The 26779-nt window shown below is 34.4% G+C and overlaps 1 protein-coding gene across 3 annotated transcripts in view; it reads left to right on the top strand.

The window, feature by feature from the left end:
• Positions 1–26418, top strand: part of LOC110457018 (protein C-ets-2-like) — a 61056-nt gene extending 34638 nt beyond the window's left edge. The window contains exons 1-8 of one of the 3 annotated variants that reach the window (XM_021508121.1): positions 8667–8754; positions 22755–22817; positions 23150–23276; positions 23790–23843; positions 24068–24142; positions 24436–24720; positions 25071–25260; positions 25641–26418. In XM_021508121.1, the coding sequence (XP_021363796.1) occupies positions 22776–22817; positions 23150–23276; positions 23790–23843; positions 24068–24142; positions 24436–24720; positions 25071–25260; positions 25641–25749 (882 nt within the window). In that variant the 5' untranslated portion in view covers positions 8667–8754; positions 22755–22775 and the 3' untranslated portion in view covers positions 25750–26418. Of the gene's footprint in view, positions 1–8666; positions 8755–20717; positions 20818–22754; positions 22818–23149; positions 23277–23789; positions 23844–24067; positions 24143–24435; positions 24721–25070; positions 25261–25640 lie in introns of those variants that run through there. The other 2 variants (XM_021508104.1, XM_021508112.1) reach the window with 2 other exon arrangements.
• Positions 26419–26779: the final 361 nt, after the last annotated feature.

Raw genomic sequence — 26779 nt, 5'->3', positions numbered from 1 at the left:
TGTTTTAGGGAAAGGGCTTTACATAAGTTGGACAACTTGTGCCCAATCCCTTTTGTATATTAGATGCAAATAAAAATATGTTTAAATCAATGTCATGTATCAACTTGTTCTTCGAAGATGATGCGGGTTTTTCGTTGGATTTGCAGCCATGCATGTTTCCGATGTTGACAACTTTAAAAATACTAATAATAAAATCGGCACCAGGAACCCTAGGTTGGAACTTCCAGATATGTAATGATTGTCGGCTGTCGGTTATACAGTTAAATCAAAGACTTAGATAACAATCTTATTCCGTGGTTAAATTTAATATGTATTTTTTTAGTTGAACCACACATCATTTAATCACTTTTCCGAACTACAAAATAAATAAATAAATAAATAAAAATATAAGAGTATATTTGAATTTTTGATGTGCATGAAACTGCTTATTTGCTTACGTGGCAGCTACGCGCCTGACAACATTATCATTTACTAATAATTCAGTTTGCATTTCCATCAGATAATCATTATAACACGACACACCAAGCAGTGCCAATATCACGGTTTCGTTTTCCACACCAAGGAAGTGTTTCGTAAATGCATAGCCAATCATAACGCGTTTTTACACAATGTATAAGCTACCGTGTTTGCGGAACTAGATTACTTAAATGTGCAATAGTACAGGTAGGCCGTCACGTGACTCGAGTACCATTACGCATGTCCTCAGTAGTGGACCGTCATAGCCTAGTGTGTAAGATATGCATTATTGTGTAACTCCACCCACAACGCTGGTAGCGATATGTCAATTAACTCAACCCACACCCCCGCGATCACCGCTGGTAGCGTTATGTCAATTAACTCCACCCACATCGCTGGTAGCGTTATCACAGTAACCTTGGTTAGAATAGTTTGTTTTGATATATTTGTATAAAACCCCGATTGCGTGATTACAGTGCATAATTTGCAAAATGGTGAAATTTAGATTAACCAATACTTAATTATTTTAAGGAATGCTATGTACATTTACGTAAAAATAAAAAAACATCGTTTTTAAAACGTTTATAGAGAAATTAATTCAACGAACTTTATATTACCATGTTACAATGTACTATGCAAAAGTACATTGTGCTGTTCAAATAGTTCCATATTACTTGAATAGAACATGTTTTTAATAACAATTTTTGAAGATACGAATATTATCAGCACGTATTCTCTTTCTTTTCCACTTTATAATCATGAGAGATCTATATACGATTTCATGTGTTAATATTCCCTAAGATTCCGCCATCTTGTCTTAATCCCGAAGATCCGGTCGAGTTGCACTTGTTAATATAGGCATGACTACATTAGAAATGCAGTATTTTTCCATCCGTATTCTGGTTTTTCCATGGACGGATTGAATAACTGACTGTGTTCACTGACCACAGAGAAACCAGATTATATGTATTGTAGAATCTATGCCTTAATGGTACCACACCAGTGCAATGTATACACTTGTAAGTTTCATTTAAATTAGAGATAGTTTAAGATTGACAAATAACTCTTATAAGATCAGTAACGAAATTTTCAAGCATTCGAATGGGAACAAGATTTTTTGACCTTGTCGATCTAATATAACTTCCTGAAAAAAAACACCCCCATCTCTACTCTACTACATCTCTCGCTTACCTCGATCGTTACTCTACTACATCTCTCGCTTATATCGATCTCTACTATACTACATCTCTCGCTTACCTCGATCTCTACTCTACTACATCTCTCGCCTACCTCGATCTCTACACTACTACATTACATCTCTCACTAACCTCGATCTCTACTCTACTACATCTCTTGCTTACCTCGATCTTAACTCTACTACATCTCTCGCTTACCTCGACATCTACTCTACTGCATCTCTCGCTTACCTCGACATCTACTCTACTGCATCTCTCGCTTACCTCGATCTTTACTCCACTACATCTAGATCTCTTGCCTACCTCGATTCTTACTGAAACTTGACAAACTTGGAAGACTTACATTATTTAAACATATTTTATTTGTCATCAACAAAAAGAATCAGGCACACGTTATCTCAACATTGAAACGCCTTATACTTAGCATTTCCATAAATTTGATGATTAAGATTTTTCGAATTCTGAATTGTATCTTTCTCGATATTAACAAACCTGAATCTCAAACCTTCCTCATTTCATTCGATACTATATGTATATAAGAAATGTTTTTAAGTGACTTCATATACGCCACCTTTCAGTGCTTTTATTATTCTGAAAAAGGCTGTCATTTTAACCAGCTTCATGTAAACACATACAAGGGACCACACCTGTCAAACACATCTCTCAATGACAACATATCTTATTAAGAGATAACGTTATATTGAAAACTTGTGTTCATATAATTCTGACATGTAAGAGAAAACTCGCGTGGTAATTAATGCACAAAGAGCAATGTAAATATAAAACTTATAACGTCATGTGCACTAGATACATAGTATATTTTAAAATACATGAATATTGTTGGTGTTAATATACAGTACAACTGTATCAAGTTTTATAATTCATAATTGTGTTGGTGTAACTACAAAACTAGGTGATACACAAAGTATAAATACAAAACTAGGTGTTACACAAAGTATAAATACAAAACTAGGTGATACACAAAATATAAATAACACAAAGTATAAATACAAAACTAGGTGATACACAAAGTATGAATACAAAACCAGGTGATACACAAAGTATAAATACAAAACTAGGTGATACACAAACTATAAATACAAAACTAGGTGATACAAAAAGTGTAAATACAAAACTAGGTGATACACAAAGTATAAATACAAAACTAGGTGATACACAAACTATAAATACAAAACTAGGTGATACACAAAGTGTAAATACAAAACTAGGTGATACACAAAGTATAAATACAAAACTAGGTGATACACAAAGTATAAATACAAAACTAGGTGATACACAAAGTATAAATACAAAACTAGGTGATACACAAAGTATAAATACAAAACTAGGTGATACACAAAGTATAAATACAAAACTAGGTGATACACAAAGTATAAATACAAAACTAGGTGATACACAAAGTATAAATACAAAACTAGGTGATACACAAAGTATAAATACAAAACTAGGTGATACACAAAGTATAAATACAAAACTAGGTGATACACAAAGTATAAATACAAAACTAGGTGATACACAAAGTATAAATACAAAACTAGGTGATACACAAAGTATAAATACAAAACTAGGTGATACACAAAGTATAAATACAAAACTAGGTGATACACAAAGTATAAATACAAAACTAGGTGATACACAAAGTATAAATACAAAACTAGGTGATACACAAAGTATAAATACAAAACTAGGTGATACACAAAGTATAAATACAAAACTAGGTGATACACAAAGTATAAATACAAAACTAGGTGATACACAAAGTATAAATACAAAACTAGGTGATACACAAAGTATAAATACAAAACTAGGTGATACACAAAGTATAAATACAAAACTAGGTGATACACAAAGTATAAATACAAAACTAGGTGATACACAAAGTATAAATAACACAAAGTATAAATACAAAACTAGGTGATACACAAAGTATAACTACAAAACTAGGTGATACACAAAGTATAACTACAAAACTAGGTGAAACAAAAAGTATGGGTATAGACTTGTTTTGTTTTTGTAAAAACATTCATTACATAGTCTGTTAAAGTGATCCGTGCTTGGTACGTCGTATACAATTCATATCACTATGATCGCAATCACTCCGCAGTTAATCCCAAATATGCAAATTCAATTGTTTCTTTAATTGTTACAGAAGTCATTTCCGTAGAAATTGCGTTTTAACAAAACTCCGGATCTTTATGAACTCATTTGTTGCCGACAATCAAGAGGCTACAGTTACGTCCAGTCAGACTATACATTTCCGGCTATTGTTTACATCCTCTCGGCCACTGCCATTGTTTAGATGAGCCTAATCTTCCTTCCGCTCGGTATAATTGCATTCAATTGTTCAATTTTATATTTAAATTCATAGTTAGTATTTCTGTGCTTCTCGGCATTTTAACTTTTAACACGTAATAGTGCAAAATAACAAATACTTTCTATTTGACAAATCCATCCACACGATGATTTTGTTTGCACTTGTCAAGTCCAATGTAAAATATATTGATCCACATTTATCTATACCTTTTCTTCTTTCACTTTTCTACTTCAACCGTTGTATTATACCTTTTTTATCTCCTCACTTAAGTTACATTAATCTATTTTGTTTGTCTTTCTGTCGATTCTAATACTTTTAATCGTTATATGCGTCATGACGGCACCAGACATTGTGATTGACATCCAATTACTGTAAATAGTTTCCATTGAATGTTCTTACTAACATTCAACCGGGTGATATGTCATTACATAAGTATTTCCGTTAATTTCGTATAGCGATAGAGATATAGGCGACTACGATTTAGTTTACATTTCATTTTGAATCAGGGTATCAAAGCTACAGGACCCGTATTCATGAAACTGTTCTCATACTCAATCATGCATTCTTTGCTCAAACCTACTTTCTTGTAACTCGCTTAAATCAAGTCAAACGACCAAAAAGTCAAATATAAACAATGAAAACAGTTTTCGGTTTGACGTCTCTTCAAGATTTTCCAAATCGCTGACAATCTAAGATTGTTTTTATTAATATATAACGCGGACAAGAAATTCAGTTTGAGTACATAGTTAATGCTTAAGCACGCGAACGGTTTCATGAATACGGACCCATGACTACATACGTCAAGAGAGAACACATGATTAAATGTCGGTACCGTGCATCGTCTTTTTATTCTGTTGAATGTCAAATATTTGACACACGTGCTATCGAGATATTTCTATTGCTGGTGTTTTGTTCTAATATTAAACTAAACAGTTGTCTCTGTAGCATTATTTGGAAATTTTACTTTTTCGTAGACCGAGGTTCGTAACGCCTAGTAACACTTTAGCGTCCGCCATAGCCAGACTTTTATTGTATGGAATGTCATTTACGGCAACACGTGTTTTAGGTGTTTTTCAAATATCATCATTGTTGTACATGCAACTAGAAATGTATCTGTAACATCATTTAGAAGCTATGTTGTCTTGTATTATTACATTAACACGTCCCTTCTAACACGTCAACCATCATCATACCTTAATATCTTCCCAGAGTAGGGACAATACTTCCATGTTTGTTTCAATGTTTTCTTAATTCTGAGAAAGATGTTATTCATGTACCGAGTGTACACAAGTCTTGAGGAAGTTACATTAAGGAAGAGGGAAGAGGGAATAAAAAGAAATCAGGAAGAAATCATTATTTTCGAAAACCTTGACATCTTATAGAGCTTGGATGCAGAGTGCATAAAACAAACTGGCCCGCGTCAAATCACCAGGCCTCCACAAACATCGGTCAAATACTCACAATACTATTTTTAATTACTATCGCTAAACTAAAGGCCTAGACCCGTTTCATGAAACCATGATCGTTATAAAACTTCGATTTTGTGCTCAAGACCAATGTCTTGTTCCGGATAAAGCAATAAAAAACACATGCTATCAATAATTTGGACGATATTTTAGAGGCTTAATATCTTAATTTTCAATGTTGTCCCTTGGCATTTTTTATCATTTTGAGGGTTACAATAAAATTACTTTGAACACAAAATCAAATCTCGAGCATGAGAACGGTTTCATAAATACGGACACTGGATCTTCTTATAAAGGATGATACATCGTGCATTTTATATGAAACAAATTGTTACTGTTTCCGTTCCTTGTCAGACAAATCTATGGCAAAAATATAAATGAATTTATTCCTATTCCAAAAGTATAATCCGTTAAGGGAGATAGACAATAAATACAGTTATATATTCATCTTCATATTTACATATGATACACAAATGTACTTCTGATCAGGTACTACGTGAATGAAAACGAGTGTCCCCTAAGTGTTGTACACAGAGGAGATGGCAACCAGAAAAGGCTTAGACTGTTGATTGGCTATTCCAGAGACAGTTTTATGAAAATATTAGGATTGTTGAGATAAATGCGTTCTGTTGACCAATAACCAGTTTTTCCTACCAGAAAACCGTCAATCTGCACTGATGAAATGTTACAGACATCATTAACTGATTTCTCATAGTTCGGTGTTAGCCTCACTTAAATGCTTATATAGCTTTGGGTACACGTATCATGACGGTACACGTATCATGGGTGGTCGGGTGATGCAGTGGATAGCGCCCTTGTCTTTCACCAAGGCGGCCGGGGTTCGATTCCCCGATAGGACGTGAAAAGGTATGTGGTCACCTGCCCGACCACGTGAGTTGTCTCCGGGTTCTCTGGTTTCCTCCAACGCAAAGACCCCCTGCGCACTAAGATCCGGGCCAACAAGAGTGATTAATATAAGTTGAATAACTTGTTTTATATTTTTTGTAAAATAAATAAAGTTTATAATTATAATAGCATGACGCTGCCACAGGAAACAATTGCACGTCTGGTTTATAACTCGGTTTCGCACCTTGACTATTTTATAACTACGGTGGACAAGAGGCAATTTCAATAAGATATTAACAATCCTTTTAAAAGATCATACAGACAAGGTTTTATTGTACACATCACGTGGTTCACATATCTGCGTCATAAATCCCTTACTTCGTCGTAACACCGCCCTTGATGTCGATATGCTGTAGATGAAAGGAAAACAGTATATACATAAACTACTGTGTATGGAATGTATGATATACTATTTCATAACAGAAAACAATTATACTTTAAGTCAATGTTAGAGATTTGATAGATGCCGAAGTATATCAAGTATTGCCGGGATGAGATCTGTGTGCTGAACAGCTGAGAGATAGTGCTGTCAGTGACGTTTACATATATTATCAGAGTAAACGTGTCACTTCACTATTGTTCACATATCTACCACTTCATCTGGATTCCTTTAGATTGCTTCCGCCTTAAATTGCCATTAACACAACGTTACACACTGGGCGATACTGACATTTTGGTATAGCAATGTGAACGTTTTGGATGTCTCTCTTTCAAAAAAAAAAAAAATTAATGAAATCTATAATTCCGTATCTTTTCCTTGTATATTTATATTTTTCTATTTTTACTAAACACACTTTTTTTTGCTTTAAGAAAACATAAAGAAAACACTACACCTCACGTCTATTATGTCAACATGTCCAGTATCTGATCCAGGACATAATCAATATCTTCCTATTTTACAAAGATGCTCTGACGAATAAAAACAGCATCAAAAATATCATTAACTCGTTTTGGTGATATTTTGTTTAGTTTAGATTCTACCTACATTATAACAATGCTTAAGCGAGGTTAAATATCAGTAAAATCAGTACATATCACAATAATTTAAGGATGCTCTCCCGATTATATTTGGCAAGCGAATTAAAAATAATATGTGGACTAAATAAATTGCACGAGGTTGTGTTTCAGCATAACAAGGTCCTGGCCAGCATTACTTTAAAACGGTTGTTCGGTATCGGTCCTGCGTTTTTGTTTTCTAAATGGAAATTTGCAAACTTAATATATTGGTCAGGTGTGATAATATATCGAACGAGTTCGTGCTTCAGGGTTCCCATGGTCAAGGTCATCCTTACTATTTGTAGACAAATTGTCAATCACTAGAACCGTCAGTTCTATAAGGACTGCAATCAGCCAATATATATTGGTTAACTATTGACAGCTTCTGAAACAGGTAGAGTCAAGGTCAAAGTCACCGTAACTCGTCATAATTGTTTTGTTATCGCTAACTATTTCTTTTCTGAAAGGATTTTGGTCAAACTTTATAAAAAGGTAAAGAATAAGAAAACATTGAATAAGTTTGTGTTTCAGAGTTCCAATATCAAGAGCACTGCCATCGTTGCTAGAAAGAATAAGTGTCATCGTGAAAAGTCATGTTGCAGTAAAATTTCCTAATCTAACGATAAAGCCTCTTTTATGTATAGACGTCCAATTCAAGCTCATAATTAGGGCACAGGCATTGATGATTCAGCTACAAATCTATTGAATGAATGCTGATTTCCGTTTCCAATAATATAGATGTGACATGTATTTCTTCTATGACCAATTGTTATATCTATGTTCTTTATTGTAATTCTATACAGATACAATGGAGGCCATTTTATTTCTATTTGTTTGTCTTGTGGTTTCGTTTCCACAGCTCAAGTTTTATTTTGAGGACGTGACAATTCTAAGATGTGACATATACTTACATAGTAGGTGTAATTATTGAAACAGGTGACGCTTACCATTCCGGAAAACCTTCTCTTGTTCTCTTTTGCACTTTTGCACCCATGATATGACTTCCTCCATTGTGCAAATTAGAAAAAAAAATGTCATCACTATCTGTACGATTTGATATGTCCTATAAAACAGGCTAGTAACGTAAGGGAATGTTAAGGGAAATCTTTAAGGTTTTTTTAAAGTGAACCTAATGATGTAATTTGATGTAAGTATTGATATAGAATGATAAAGACAAATCACTTCAAATCATCTCCGTAAGGAAGTAAGCTACAGCGAGTTTGGTATAGAGGATGGCTTACAGTTCATTTCCTTCTAGCATAAAGTGTATTTTTTTCCTTGAAAGCATTCATTTCGGCAAATGTTTTTATTACATACACGAAACACAAATCAATCTATATAAGTTAAAAAGGATGTATAGTGTCGCCTGCTGTAGGATTAATGTGACAATGACTGTCGGGTGAGTGTATGATAGACATATTCTTGTTTCACTTTTGTCCACAAAAGTCGTCGCTTAATGTACAGGATTTTATGTTGACTTTCCAAAGATTTACTTGTATGAATAGTCCATTCACACTTAGTGAATGTTCGTAGCATTTTAAAGGCCATTAATATCAAATGTGTACACAAATAATCCACGTTCATATTGCATGAACCTTTGAATTTATTGTATGAACCTGAGAACGTATCACTTGAACCTGGGAACATATAGCATAAACCTCTTTTATCAACCACGTATGCGCTTATGAACCAGTCGTGATTCTTTTAATATAGTCCCAACGGCTGAAAAAGAGGTTTAAATTATAATCGGAGATAAAGTATGATAATATAAGAAATGACGTCATTTACCACCTAATTTTCCGTCTCTTTTGTTTAACAGTAGCGGTATACATAGAGGTAACTTATACAAATACAATCAATACCTTACATTACCACCTCATCCCCGTGTCCTCTGTTCTTAACTGTCGGTATACGTAGAGGTTCCTTATACAAATACAATCAATACCTTACATTACCACCTCATCCCCGTGTCCTCTGTTCTTAACTGTCGGTATACGTAGAGGTAACTTATACAAATACAATCAATCCCTTACATTACCACCTCATGACCCGTGTCCGCAGTTCTAAACGGTCGGTATACGTAGAGGTAACTTATACACATACAATCAATACCTTACATTACCACCTCATCCCCGTATCCTCAGTTCTAAACTGTCGGTATACGTAGACCACCTCATGACCCGTGTCCTCAGTTCTAAACTGTCGGTATACGTAAAGGTAACTTATACAAATACAATCAATACCTTACATTACCACCTCATGACCCGTGTCCTCAGTTCTAAACTGTCGGTATACGTAGAGGTAACTTATACAAATACAATCAATATCTTACATTACCACCTCATGACCCGTGTCCGCAGTTCTAAACGGTCGGTATACGTAGAGGTAACTTATACAAATACAATCAATACCTTACATTGACACCTCATCCCCGTGTCCTCTGTTCTAAACTGTCGGTATACGTAGAGGCAACTTAAACAAATACAATCAATACCTTACATTACCACCTCAGCCCCGTGTCCTCTGTTCTAAACTGTCGGTATACGTAGAGGTTACCTATACAAATACAATCAATACCTTACATTACCACCTCACCCCCGTGTCCTCTGTTCTAAACTGTCGGTATACGTAGAGGTTACCTATACAAATACAATCAATACCTTACATTACCACCTCATGACCCGTGTCCGCAGTTCTAAACGGTCGGTATACGTAGAGGTAACTTAAACAAATACAATCAATGCCTTACATTACCACCTCATCCCCGTGTCCTCAGTTCTAAACTGTCGGTATACGTAGAGGTAACTTATGCAAATACAATCAATACCTTACATTACCACCTCATGACCCGTGTCCTCAGTTCTAAACTGTCGGTGTACGTAGAGGTAACTTAAACAAATACAATCAATGCCTTACATTACCACCTCATCCCCGTGTCCTCAGTGCTAAACTGTCGGTATACGTAGAGGTAACTTAAACAAATACAATCAATGCCTTACATTACCACCTCATCCCCGTGTCCTCAGTGCTAAACTGTCGGTATACGTAGAGGTAACTTAAAGAAATACAATCAATACCTTACATTACCACCTCATCCCCCGTGTCCTCAGTTCTAACCTGTCGGTATACGTAGAGGTAACTTATACAAATACAATAAATACCTTACATTACCACCTCATCCCCGTGTCCTCAGTTCTAAACTGTCTGTATACGTAGAGGTAACTTATACAAATACAATCAATCCCTTACATTACCACCAAATCCCCGTGTCCTCTGTTCTAAACTGTCGGTATACGTAGCGGTAACTTATACAAATTCAATCAATACCTTACATTACCACCTCATCCCCGTGTCCTCAGTGCTAAACTGTCGGTATACGTAGAGGTAACTTAAAGAAATACAATCAATACCTTACATTCCCACCTCATCCCCGTGTCCTCAGTTCTAAACTGTCTGTATACGTAGAGGTAACTTATACAAATACAATCAATATACCTTACATTGACACCTCATCCCCGTGTCCTCTGTTCTAAACTGTCGGTATTCGTAGAGGTAACTTATACAAATACAATCAATACCTTACATTACCACCTCATCCCCCGTGTCCTCAGCTCTAAACTGTCGGTATACGTAGAGGTAACTTATGCAAATACAATCAATACCTTACATTACCACCTCATCCCCCGTGTCCTCAGCTCTAAACTGTCGGTATACGTAGAGGTAACTTATGCAAATACAATCAATACCTTACATTACCACCTCATCCCCCGTGTCCTCAGCTCTAAACTGTCGGTATACGTAGAGGTAACTTATGCAAATACAATCAATACCTTACATTACCACCTCATTCCCCGTGTCCTCTTTTCTAAACTGTCGGTATACGTAGAGGTAACTTAAACAAATTCAATCAATACCTTACATTACCACCTCATCCCCGTGTCCTCAGTGCTAAACTGTCGGTATACGTAGAGGTAACTTAAAGAAATACAATCAATACCTTACATTACCACCTCATGACCCGTGTCCTCAGTTCTAAACTGTCGGTGTACGTAGAGGTAACTTAAACAAATACAATCAATGCCTTACATTACCACCTCATCCCCGTGTCCTCAGTGCTAAACTGTCGGTATACGTAGAGGTAACTTAAAGAAATACAATCAATACCTTACATTACCACCTCATCCCCCGTGTCCTCAGTTCTAAACTGTCGGTATACGTAGAGGTAAGTTAAACAAATACAATCAATACCTTACATTACCACCTCAGCCCCGTGTCCTCTGTTCTAAACTGTCGGTATACGTAGAGGTAACTTAAAGAAATACAATCAATACCTTACATTACCACCTCATCCCCCGTGTCCTCAGCTCTAAACTGTCGGTATACGTAGAGGTAACTTATGCAAATACAATCAATACCTTACATTACCACCTCATCCCCCGTGTCCTCAGTTCTATACTGTCGGTATACGTAGAGGTAACTTATACAAATACAATAAATACCTTACATTACCACCTCATCCCCGTGTCCTCAGTTCTAAACTGTCGGTATACGTAGAGGTAACTTATGCAAATACAATCAATACCTTACATTACCACCTCACCCCCGTGTCCTCTGTTCTAAACTGTCGGTATACGTAGAGGTTACCTATACAAATACAATCAATAACTTACATTACCACCTCATTCCCCGTGTCCTCTGTTCTAAACTGTCGGTATACGTAGAGGTTACCTATACAAATACAATCAATACCTTACATTACCACCTCATTCCCCGTGTCCTCTTTTCTAAACTGTCGGTATACGTAGAGGTAACTTATGCAAATACAATCAATACCTTACATTACCACCTCAGCCCCGTGTCCTCTGTTCTAAACTGTCGGTATACGTAGAGGTTACCTATACAAATACAATCAATACCTTACATTACCACCTCAGCCCCGTGTCCTCTGTTCTAAACTGTCGGTATACGTAGAGGTTACCTATACAAATACAATCAATACCTTACATTACCACCTCACCCCCGTGTCCTCTGTTCTAAACTGTCGGTATACGTAGAGGTAACTGTGGTAATAAAGACGTGCAAAACATTACAATAAAAAGTAAAAACATAGCTTCTCGTGTCTGTAAATCATCGAGCTGTTCTGATTAAGATGTCATCAATGTGATTTATAAAGATGCTGCTGTACAGTCTCGTTTATAGCCATATTGTTCAAAACGTGTACACTGCATCGAACCTAATTAAAGGTGCGTCCTACCATCTGATTATTAGTAGCTGTTATATATATAAAGAAATGTAAACACATAAATAAAGAAGAAGGAAGAAGATGAACTACAATAGTTTTCTACACACAACTTTCCAAATTCCATTTGTGCCCGTCTTCGTTTATTTGTTACCTCGATCTTTATCTACCATTCGCAATTTGGGATGCATTACTATTTAACCGTAAATTGAACGTGACGTTTTCGATTGTCCTATAGTGAACTTTCCGTTTCTTGATAGATACATGTATATATTGAATAACAGATTATTTTTTACATGGCGATTTCACTTGGGATTTTCATTTTGACACTCTGAATATCAACGTCAGGAAGAAGACTTCGCGGGTTACTCAATGTTATGCTATAATACTATTCTCTAGTTGACACTTGTCAGATTTACCTTCCAAGCAAATATATAATAATTTTAAACGACTTGTCTATAGTACAGGATTTTCAGCAACATTAATATTGTAATAGAAAATTTCAATAACTTTACAGATAACATATGGCTTTTTTAATTCATTCGATACACAAATAATTTCTCATAAGAATAAGACCAAGTTTAAGTTGACGAGCGAAGGACTGTATTCAGCGTGATAAATGATACATGTATCTATAATCTACTTCACACGTAGGCTGTAATGGAGAATCTTTATAACATAAATTGCATTGTCTAAATCAATTTGTGACAAAGGGTTTCTTTTGTAAAAATGAAATGTATAAGAAAACTTAGCACGTTAAGTGGCATGGTTTTCAGGATACGTTCTATAAATCAATAATGATTAAAAGCTCAAAAGGCTAACATTTTAATACATAAGATAACGAATCGTCAGTTGCTACAATATGCAGGTATCTCTAGGAAACCGATGTTCCCCTCAGCTACTGTTTGTCAGTATATCTAGCACACTGGACTCTTAAAGCGACACCATACTTGATAAACACCCGGTCGTATACTCAGCGCTGTGATGCAGGGTCAATTTTTGTGGATTTACGTTCCTCATTAGACCCTTGCCTAGTCAAGGCTCCCCTTGAGTTACGATGATACTATCTGTTATAAATGTGCGAAAGACGGCTGATAAGATTAACGTACACCCAAGGACTAAAGTGTCACTGTAGAAATGAAGTATTGATGTACAAATGACAATGGTAAACAGTATACAAAAACATCGAAATGGTAGGACCTTACACGTCAATTGATTTCAAACCACACTCCTTTTTAGTTAATGTAATTTACGTAAATGTAATTCATATCACTGACATTCATATGGATAGGAAAGGAAATAATCTTACTTAAATATCTGGTGGCAAATTTTGCAGTCTGCTTTTATCGGTGATAAAAGAACTTTGAAAGAAAAATATTAATCCAAGAGCTCCCAAAACATATTCCTATTAACTATAAGAATAGAAGTATTGCTTACCTCATTTTAACTGATCATTTTTGTCACCAATTTGACTTTTCGATGCGAATTGAAGAAATGTTTGTCCAAACGGTAATGTTGATATACAACTAAAAAATAATCGTTTATCAACGTAACTCAAAAACATTTTTTGTAACCTAATGGTGTTATCTATGACGTTGATTTAGTTGAAGCCTTTGAGAGCTGGACGGCGATGAAAAGAATTTTATTTTCTCACTTTGTTATAAATACTTGTTTCCTATAGTTTATCTGTTAACGAGTTCCGTTTATGGAGATTAACGGAATACAATACTTTCAGCCGTTTCATGTCGTAAATATATTTCGTACCTCATGTCGACCCTTCATCCATTCAACGTTTGTTTGTATCCATCGAATAAAAAAATAAAAAATAAAAGTTCGTTGTACTCGATTCACTTCGTCTATTTGCTTTGCAATTTTGCTATAAAACAAAATCGGAACCCAACAAGTTTTAATTTTAGATAGCGACGTTTTACAACGCCAGTCAGTGACAGTAGCGTGGCGTAACATGACGTCATTGACTTTTTTTGTGCAGTTGGAATTATTGTTAATATGCACGGTGTGTTACAGCAAGTAATTACTGCTATTTGAATAAATAAAGTTTTATTCAAGAATCGTTTACAAGTAATTGAAAGGTATTATTTTGCTTTCGGCGGATTACGAGTAAATGATCATATTCATATTTGTGTTTTTAGGAAATCTTTCCTATCAATATCTGAGGATGTATAAGTACAATAAAAAGCGACATACTGCTTACCTAAATAATGTTAAACTATTTAATCCTGACTCGAATGATTATAGTAATAAATGTGTTTAATGATACCTTTGTATAACATGGTAAATATAATTAATTACGTAATTGACACGACGAGATCTCATCAATGAAGTTAATACAGGCGATACTGCTTTGAGGGAAGGCACGTGTACAGATGTCGCTAGTGATCACATTTATAACATGGCTACCAGAGTAACACTTTGACATGTTTTTGGTGACGTAATAGATATTGATTGTGTCGTATCTACGATTACAGACCAACATGTGATTGATACAAGATTGTTTAAGAAGTTGTCACGACTATATTTCGGATAAGAAGTAATACATCTGGTGTATTGACAGTATCCCAACACTTTTTAAAGCTTGATAAACAAACATAAGCAACCCAAACAGCTAAATTTTCTTCCAGATTATGTCACCAATATCATGTTGTTCTTTGTTTTAGTATCAACTCGATTACCATATAGTCGATAACAAGTTACGCGCACAAAGGCGCCACGTTTGCCGATTAATCAAAAGTTTGATTGGATCCTAAGCTTCTTAGCTGAATCCATTAAGACACTGATTCAGTACATAACATATAACACATATCCTTATATTTTCATCTCATTAAAGCCGTACTTTTATAAAGCTAAATGAGCATGCACCTAGCTATTTTATTATGTTAATCGTGTTCAAGAGAGATTGTAATGAACATTCATCTGCAGCAAGAACTGAGTGTAAACGAAGGTCAGTTATAAAAAGGGATATATATAAATAAGTACTTTGTTATTTATCAGGGTAAATTTTGAAAAACGGAAACTTGGTGAAAATATATTCATAAACGAAACGTCAAGTGTTAATTCAATTCTGTGAACATTTATGAATTCTTTTAAGTATTTTGAGTTGAACTGCAGAAATGGTGTGATTTACTTTAAAAAAACATGAGGAAATATGGAATACCACAACAACTTTATATAAGGAAGGTTTAATCGGTTTTCAAATTCTAATCACGATTGTCAACAAAAAACCGCTGATAGGGCATTTCGAAGAGATAAAATTACAACGCCGTTTGGGATATTTCCCTTTAGTTTCTAAGTAAGCAACACATTTTACAATAATTACTTTGAAAGTTTCCTGTTCAAAGAATATATGTTGTAAAAGAAATATGATTTGTCGGTGTTTTTAATATTATGCTGTATCTAAGTTTCAATTATAAATAACTCTAAGCATGAACTCCAGTGATTGCCAATCATTACAGCGATATATCCTATTCCCATATGTGTTTCCATTATACCTTTATCACACATAGGATACTGCAGGCCATGATTTATTTATGTCACAAAATGTATATTGTAATATGATTTTATTTCATTGGTTGTATTCCACATACTCATATGAGACATTATATGTTCTATTTTATTTAAGATATTATGTACTCAACGCAAATCTATTGTAGTGTACTGCTGACGTATTTAAAAAAAATACATATCGTAATAATAACATATGCAACTGCATTTTGGTTAGTTCTATACAAGTCTTCAAATTCCTATAAGAAATATAACCATATCAAACAGCACGCAGTAGTGCATTATAATTGATTGGCTTGGCCGTGCTCTTATTTACAGGACCATTTACATTCTTTCTTAGTTTAAATCAATTGATGCTTCAGTTTCACTTCGTCTCTTCAAAGTTGCGATTTGTTCCCCCACAAATAGTCCAGCCAACAGCTGGTATCAAACAGCGTTATTTCATTGACGCCAAAACAAAACAAGCGTTAATATCGCAAATGCATTTAAAAATAATTAAATGCAAATATCACTATGAAATTATGTGAATCATATCACTAGACTAACATTTAGTTGTTTATAACTTTGAGACAACATTGATATGCTAATACCCACTAGGTAATATTTAGTTGTTTATATCTGTAAGACAACATTGAGATGCTAATACCCCCTAGGTAATATTTAGTTGTTTATATCTGTAAGACAACATTGAGATGCTAATACTCCCTAGGTAATATTTAGTTGTTTATATCTGTAAGACAACATTGAGATGCTAATACTCCCTAGGTAATATTTAGTTGTTTATATCTGTAAGACAACATTGAGATGCTAATACTCCCTAGGTAATATTTAGTTGTTTATATCTGTAAGACAACATTGAGATGCTAATACTCCCTAGGTAATATTTAGTTGTTTATATCTGTAAGACAACATTGAGATGCTAATACTCCCTAGGTAATATTTAGTTGTTTATATCTGTAAGACAACATTGAGATGCTAATACTCCCTAGGTAATATTTAGTTGTTTATATCTGTAAGACAACATTGAGATGCTAATACTCCCTAGGTAATATTTAGTTGTTTATATCTGTAAGACAACATTGAGATGCTAATACTCCCTAGGTAATATTTAGTTGTTTATATCTGTAAGACAACATTGAGATGCTAATACTCCCTAGGTAATATTTAGTTGTTTATATCTGTAAGACAACATTGAGATGCTAATACTCCCTAGGTAATATTTAGTTGTTTATATCTGTAAGACAACATTGAGATGCTAATACTCCCTAGGTAATATTTAGTTGTTTATATCTGTAAGACAACATTGAGATGCTAATACTCCCTAGGTAATATTTAGTTGTTTATATCTGTAAGACAACATTGAGATGCTAATACTCCCTAGGTAATATTTAGTTGTTTATATCTGTAAGACAACATTGAGATGCTAATACTCCCTAGGTAATATTTAGTTGTTTATATCTGTAAGACAACATTGAGATGCTAATACTCCCTAGGTAATATTTAGTTGTTTATATCTGTAAGACAACATTGAGATGCTAATACTCCCTAGGTAATATTTAGTTGTTTATATCTGTAAGACAACATTGAGATGCTAATACTCCCTAGGTAATATTTAGTTGTTTATATCTGTAAGACAACATTGAGATGCTAATACTCCCTAGGTAATATTTAGTTGTTTATATCTGTAAGACAACATTGAGATGCTAATACTCCCTAGGTAATATTTAGTTGTTTATATCTGTAAGACAACATTGAGATGCTAATACTCCCTAGGTAATATTTAGTTGTTTATATCTGTAAGACAACATTGAGATGCTAATACTCCCTAGGTAATATTTAGTTGTTTATATCTGTAAGACAACATTGAGATGCTAATACTCCCTAGGTAATATTTAGTTGTTTATATCTGTAAGACAACATTGAGATGCTAATACTCCCTAGGTAATATTTAGTTGTTTATATCTGTAAGACAACATTGAGATGCTAATACTCCCTAGGTAATATTTAGTTGTTTATATCTGTAAGACAACATTGAGATGCTAATACTCCCTAGGTAATATTTAGTTGTTTATATCTGTAAGACAACATTGAGATGCTAATACTCCCTAGGTAATATTTAGTTGTTTATATCTGTAAGACAACATTGAGATGCTAATACTCCCTAGGTAATATTTAGTTGTTTATATCTGTAAGACAACATTGAGATGCTAATACTCCCTAGGTAATATTTAGTTGTTTATATCTGTAAGACAACATTGAGATGCTAATACTCCCTAGGTAATATTTAGTTGTTTATATCTGTAAGACAACATTGAGATGCTAATACTCCCTAGGTAATATTTAGTTGTTTATATCTGTAAGACAACATTGAGATGCTAATACTCCCTAGGTAATATTTAGTTGTTTATATCTGTAAGACAACATTGAGATGCTAATACTCCCTAGGTAATATTTAGTTGTTTATATCTGTAAGACAACATTGAGATGCTAATACTCCCTAGGTAATGTTTAGTTGTTTATATCTGTAAGACAACATTGAGATGCTAATACTCCCTTGGTAATATTTAGTTGTTTATATCTCTTAGACAACATTGAGATGCTAATACCCCCTAGGTAATATTTAGTTGTTAATATCTGTAAGACAACTGTGAGATGCTAATACCCCCTAGGTAATATTTAGTTGTTTATATCTGTAAGACAACATTGCGATGCTAATACTCCCTAGGTAATGTTTAGTTGTTTATATCTGTTAGACAACATTGAGATGCTAATGCTCCCTAGGTAATATTTAGTTGTTGTTAGACAACATTGAGATGCTAATGCTCCCTAGGTAATATTTAGTTGCTGTTAGACAACATTGAGATGCTTATACTCCTTACGCTATCTTTACTTGTTTATAACTTTGAGTCAAAATTGAGATGCCAATATCAGAGCCCAAACTAAAATCATATTTGTTAGCTCCAAACATAAACTGTATCCGGAATCGAGCTAGAGACTACCACAACACACGAGGTTCAACCGTGTAAAATATTTGGATTAATGTATAAATCTCAAAGAACTGTGAGTTTCTAAATATGCTTACTTGAAAGCCCATTCGTCTTTAAACACACGTAAGGTTTTGAAATATACTGGTACAATACTCAGCATCACTTATTAACTGTATCTAAAAGTATGTACTGTATGTAGTATATTATTACCATATGTTGTATCTTATATAATTTGTTCCGTTCTAATCAATCGTAAATATTGTATATCTGTATTATTACAGAACAATCCATTTTTATAATTTTGTGAAATAGTTTATTTATTAAAATTCACAAAACTTATAGTTCATATATCACCGAACGCTTTTTTATCGATATGCTGTGGACTATTTTGACATGGATTTTCACTCTTAGACGTTGATCTGACTTACGATCCGGTTTCCTCTCTCATCACTATAAGATAATCGGTGCTCTCCCACAACGGCCTACAAGAATGTTAAATATAAACTTGAAAAACTTGTTTCATAATCATTGTAAATAACTTAAGTTGATTTTAATCTAATGCCATTAAGACTGTATCAAACACGCGAAGATTTGTTTTTGCAGAGACGAAATGTAATACATGTAATATGTTCTGACAAGGATCGAGTGGCTGCTATACCAACACACCCGAATTCTTTCTGCAGATCGGCAAGTTGTGTTTGCAATTCGGAGTCAAGAAATATTGGCTTGATTGAGAAAGAATCTGTTTCAGCATGCTTTTAAGAGCCAATGGTCATGTTCCGTTTAATTTCGGTACCTGTAGCTGTAACAAACTCTTGTTATCATCGTATGAATTAGTTTACGTCATGCTTGTTTGGCATGTAATTTTTGTTTCCAATGAAATCAAATATGTATTCGATCTTCGACTTTAATTTTAATGCATATTGCTAAAACATGTTTCCTGTATTGTCATCTGTTGAAAAACTGATTTGTCACCTCATTCGGTCATCCTAAGATGGTTAGATAAAATACGACCATTGAAATTCCTCTACCGGAGTGTGTTACATTGACGATCATACTGTATGTAAATCAATAACCAACACTCTGTCTTAAACTATAACATGACACGGCTGAGCGTCGGCATGTGGTGCATATGGTGGAAAGTAGTATCGCTAGCTTAATAGCGAGTTCGAATTTTATCTAAGCTAGTCAAGGTAAACAGTATAAATACTGAGTTTAAACGTTTCAAACTTTACAGTTTTGTTGTTTAATAAATACAGGAATTACGAAGAAATGATTCTTATAAATGACACTTGTATTGGTTCCAAACTTGAATCTCGGCTTAATATAAAAGAAATATATATAACTAATCTTTATACGTAAGCAAACTGAGTCAGTTAAGTGTAGAAAGAATACTATGAACTAATCGGACTTTATTTTGGGAGACGTAATGAGACAGTAACTAAGGTCCTAGCTTTCAATAAAAAATGCCATGGTTATCAGTTTTTACACAATAGCAGTTTTATGCATATTTATTAGTTGAATCATCCAATAAGAGTAATTTAAGGCGGAGCCAGGTCACGCTATCACAAGTATGTATGTATGTGTGTAAACAAAGGGGATTTCCCTAAATTCAGGGATTTCCGGTTTAGCCAAATAAAAATAGCCATGTGCGCTAGGCATGTATTCATTTGACTGTATCATCGCTTCTCTGCACACTGAGACCTACTACACACAGGTAAGCCGCACTGTTTATACTTAGCGTTATCTCAACATTGCATTTATACTTTTTAGTTGTGTTTACTAACTAAAAGACTAATAATTCTAAATTGACAAATCTGGAAGTATTACTGATAAATTGATAAAAACATAATAGTTTTGCAATATAGCATTAATTTGCTCATTTCATTTAGATTATTTCAAAAAGTACAAAACTACTATAAATATCATTGCACTAGATTTCCTTGCATAAATAACTTTGTCAGGGCGATGTGGTTGGTGGTTTGTTTTTACTATTTATTGTTATTATTATTGGAATGTTTTTGTTTATCTTCGATGTTCAGCCATAATTTATTTTGAACTAAATCACTGGAGTTAAGAATTAAAAAGGCATTAGAATTATCACATTCAGTCACCAGCGGACACGCATATTTCTATAAACAAAATAGCATTACAATGCACTGTAGTAAGAATTTGAGAAGTGAAAGTAGAAGGTTTGTTTAACATTGTTTTTAAATAATAAATGATTTTAATGTCTGAATTTGTAACTTCTTAACTTACAATATGAATGTCTGTTGCACTCTGTGTTGTAATTATGGTAATTACAGCAGTCTACTGTACACGGGAGTTGCATGGTTATGATAAAGTTCACCTGTACATAGGATGAGAGAAGGATAATGCAGTAAGACAAGTTAATGTGATAACGTTTATACAGGTGCATTGTCTAGCTTGTATACAGGGGTGGAATGACGTCAGGTAATTTCCTGAATCTCCTATTTTTAGATCCTGTTCTATTCAGGTTTTCTTAGTATGAAGTCCATACGTAGCTGGTAATTTAACTGACTTGCATGCCTTTCAAATGAGTTATGTTAAACATGTCAAGGTCTCACAGTTGAGATCAGATACCCATATACCAGTGTAAAAACATTCTACGGGTGTTATAATGGAGGCCGGCTAAGGTGCCAGCTAAAATTACCCGTATACCAGTGTAAACAATTTATACAGGTGTTATAATGGAGGCCTGCCAAGTTACACGGTATAATTACCCGTATACCAGTATAAACAATATATGCATGTGTTGTAATGGAGGCCTGCCAAGTTATAAGCTAAAATTACCCGTATACTAGTGTAAACAATGTATCCATGTGTTATAATGGAGGCCTGCTAAGTTACACGGTAGAATTACCCGTATACTAATGTAGAAAATATATACATGTGTTATAATGGAGGCCTGCTAAGTTACACGGTAGAATTACCCGTATATACCAGTGTAAACAATTTATACAGGTGTTATGATGGAGGCCTGCTAAGTTACACGGTAGAATTACTCGTATACCAGTTTAAACAATTTATACATGTGTTATAATGGAGGCCTGCTAAGTTACACGGTAGAATTACCCGTATACCAGTGTAGAAAATGTATACATGTGTTATAATGGAGGCCTGCCAGGTTACAAGCTAAAATTACCCGTATACTAGTGTAAACAATGTATACATGTGTTGTAATGGAGGCCTGCTAAGTTTCACGGTAGAATTACCCGTATACCAGTTTAAACAATATATACAGGTGTTATAATGGAGGACTGCTAAGTTACACGGTAGAATTACCCGTATACAAGTGTAAACAATTTATACAGGTGCTATAATGGAGGACTGCTAAGTTAGACACTAGAATTACCCGTTTACCAGAGTATAGTAAACATGCAAAGTTACACACGAGAATTACCCGTAAAACATGAATTTTGTATTGTAGAGCGACAACGGTAATGGTAATGGTCCGATATCATTAAAAACCTAGTCCGAAATATGTCAGATGCATACAAGAAAAAAACATATTTGGGGCATTGTAATACAATTTATACTTTTGTTATTTTTATTGCTGTAAAAGTCAGTAATGTTCAATGTATTCCATGATATTCATTGATTTCTAAGCATAACTAATGTCGTGGTTTTCAGGTGCTACTGTCGAGTTGAGCGATGGACGCAGGAACAATGATAAACTACCAGGTGTGTTACGAGGTAGGTGTTATCTTATTTACACTTACTTATTTATTTACGGCAAAATGGATGCGTGTAATTAATATCACAACGAACTTTAAATAGTTTCTATTCATATAGTTTAATAAACACTACATACACCATGATTTCTATTCCAAACCTGCATTTGAAACGTCAAAAAACAGCGATGCACGAAAACAAAGATCGGTCTAGACAATTATTATTAATATATCTTTAAACAGATTACTAGCATAGTTTTAACGATACGATATGAAAGAAAACGTATATGCGTTAATGTTCGGATATTTTTAACTCAGTATTTTCAGGTTGATTTAATTGTATCATTTGTTTAGAATCAAACAGGTCATACGAATTGTGAGTTCCTGTACGATGTAAGCACTGATGCAACTAAATACAGTTACGGAACTTACGATCCGTCCGCTGATTGGCCAAACCTCCACGATTTAGAGTCATATACAGGTACTGTGACAAAACGCATCGCAAGATAGAAAATGTAACAGTATATCAATTTAGAATTGTGAAATATTATGTAAAATGCTTAACCTTTCATTAACATGTCGCGTTTCCTGTGAATTATAAATGTTCATGTCACAATAGGCATATAACATAGTAATGACTGGTTTTTTTCTGATAGTTTTCATAATCATATGTATCTTAAAATCAACATTTAAAGTATCAACATATTTAATGAAAAATTGAAGATATTAATTGTCTTTATCAAAACACTGCACATTGAATGTTGTGAGTTAAAAATAGAAATATACTGACAGTATTTCTTTTTTTCTGATAGCAGTGTAGTTAACGACCCAAAGCAGCTATGGAGATTTCTCTATTGGAAGTCGTTATACTTTACATTGGACGGCTAAGATTCAGAAATCCTTAAGATTTAATAGATATTATGAAAGGTTTAAATTATACTTTTCCTTTTATCACCGTGGCCCACATTTACACGCTTCCGTTTTTTTGTTTCAGACTCGGAACCTGCCATACATGATTATATCAACCTCATTCTACCGAACCACGGAGGTTAGTATAGACGAGGTACCTAACAGTTCCAGTGAAACAGTCTGGGCTTTATACTATCTAATACAAAGTAGATTCAGATTTGGTACATTTACAGTCTTATCATAGGTTTGTCGGTAGATTGTGACAGGACCGGAAGTGTTCGCAACATTTCCAGAAAAAAATATACACGTTTTTTATCATATAATTGTATTATTTCTAACATTCATTTATATGTATATTTTCAGAAAACAGCGAATTCCTAAATATGACCCCACAGACGAATTTTGTAACAGGGGATTCTGAATCTGACACTGACAGTGGTAGGTATTGGATACTGATAGCCTAGTAGTAACGATACAAATTCAATAAGACAGCTATTTATTTTAGCTTTTGATTCTTATTCTTCATTCGAAATAGAAATATATTTATGAAAAGGACGCGTTTTTCGCCGTCAGCTTTATAAAACCTGCGTTGGGGTTCTATCAATGAAAAATGTATAATTTCCTTCATAAATATTTAACATTTCATACAGATACAATGTATTTCACCTATTTTCAAATGAATAACTATTGCTAATTGCTTTTAAAATGATTACATATATAATTTATTTCAGTAATGCTAAGCTTAGAAGAATACCGCGAGTTTACGCGCAGCAGCAAACAGGAGGACTATCCGGAAACTATGAGTGTCTCTAGTATTGGGAGTGGACAGTTTGATTGTTATCAGCCTCCCCCCATCCCCTCCCCGGTCTACCATGCCTACAACAATCAAACCCTACCCAGCTTTGATCAGCTTGTACAATCGACCACCAAACATTACACAACCACGACCAGGCCGTGCGTTTCAGACGACGAAGGTGACGAGGAGTCGGAGGCTATAGTCAAAAAGGGAAAACGAGGTAAACAGAAAGGCCATTATGTTGGCGGTTTGTTACTTACGTATAAAAAAAAGTATCGTTTAAAGTTATTATGCATTGTTAAACATGTCACTGATTGATAACGAAGGAGCATGTCATGTACTGATACTTAATGTGTATATTATAAGAATCCAAACATAATTGTACATACATCCTTACTGTAAAACGTAGCTCTCCCAACAACCCTCTTTTGAAGAGGCCTCCAAATTCAGTAACAGTCAAAAGCTACATTGTAAAAATGCAATGTTGTAAAATAAAAACAAATTGGGAATGATATTTGGTAAAATTGTAATAAATCAATTATTATAACAGTTGTGCTATTTGTTTCGCAGGTGCAAAGAACATTTTGTTATGGAAGTTCCTGCTTGACGAGCTGGCAGACGTTCACCAGAAACATATCAGATGGATCAGCTGTAAAGAAGGTACCTTCAGATTTGTCGACACAGCAGAAATCAGCAAGATGTGGGGAGCCAAAAAGAGGAAAAATGACATGAATTTCGAGAAACTCAGCCGCGGTATTAGGTGCGTTGTAGATTTGGTATTTTGTTTTATCTATTTTAGAGAAAATTTCAGAATAATATGCACATGTGTATACGTGATGTTATTTGTCTCAGCAATGCTACGTACAATTTAAAGGCACAAAGATAATATAAGTATAGTTAAAATCATAGATAGGTCTTATTGTGTACTATTTCTCATTCCAATACAATATCAGTTCCTAAAGAGCAAACATAAAATTGTGTTTTCTACACGTTGCATAACTCATTCACTCCTGCAATTTCATAATGAACTTTTCCAACCTTTGAATTGGAAAAGTTCAAATGTTTTCTCAGGGGTGAAGAAATTAAATGCAAGCATTAACTGTACACACATGGTCACTAACATAAATCTTGTTGTTTCAGACACTACTACAAATCTGGGTTTATGAGGCGTGAGGATGGAACGAGGCTGGTATACAAGTTCAACTGGAAAAAGGTTCCCAAGGAATACAGACGGAGATTTGCTCTGTAAGCTAGAGACGAACTGCCCAGTCTGAACGCAGGAATTCCAAACTTGTGCTCCTGTAGCAAGAACTTAATAGTGTCTTTGCAAAGAACCGAAATACTATACAAACTGACTCCCGATGAACCAGTTTTCTGCTATTATAAACGTGTGGAACGCGCAGCAATACTTCCCAGTGTGACTTATTGACAAACGTACAGCCGGTACCTCGGCAAGCTGGTTTTATCTACAATCAAGTATTCCTCAAGTCGGCGAAATGGTGATCTGCAAAAAAGGAGATAAACAATTCCATGGTGATTTGTGCAATATATGTTTATTTTGCAGTTGCTTTGTATATTAAACGTGCACACGCTAACAACAATGAAATGACAATTCGCTGGGACTATGCAATAACTAGCTAGGAACTTACACACATGTACTGTCGAGTGCTCAGGAATGACTACTCGAGGTTTTTCGTCGTGGGCTATTATGTTAGCTTGTACATACATGTTTAAGATAAAATAGCTAGATATGAGAATTGCCAGAGAGAGGAAGCAGAAATGTCTCAATATCCGGAGAGAGAGGGAGGGAGAAATGTCTCAATATGCGGGGAGAGAGGGAGGGAGAAATGTCTCATTTTGTTTCTTAATAGATTCTCATTAATCAAGACCCGACAGTTAAGAAATCCTGTTTATCTAGTTGACTTAAAAATAAAAATAGAACATTGTGAAACTGGTGTACTACGAGTAACTCAGTAATATGATAGTTATTGATAAGAAACCTACATGTCTTGATTGATGAGATTATCTATTTAATGCAAATTGTCGTATTGCTCTACATTGTCCTTTATTATATCATTGGGTTTGATCTCAGAGTTGAGTACGTGGTGTTACTTGAGTAAGTGTTAAATCTGTATGAGTTGAGCATACAAGTACAAAGTGAGTAAACAGAGAGTATGGCTGTATATGAGGATAGTTTGTTTTTACATATACGTATCGTGAAAATGGTGTATGAAACTGTTGCTTTGAAATGTAATTACATACAAATGGCAATTGAAAAT

Source organism: Mizuhopecten yessoensis, unplaced genomic scaffold (genome assembly GCF_002113885.1).
Source record: "Mizuhopecten yessoensis strain PY_sf001 unplaced genomic scaffold, ASM211388v2 scaffold1065, whole genome shotgun sequence".
Taxonomy (NCBI): domain Eukaryota; kingdom Metazoa; phylum Mollusca; class Bivalvia; order Pectinida; family Pectinidae; genus Mizuhopecten; species Mizuhopecten yessoensis.
The sequence above is the reverse complement of the archived record's forward strand: the minus strand, read 5'-3'. Positions and strand labels throughout refer to the sequence as shown.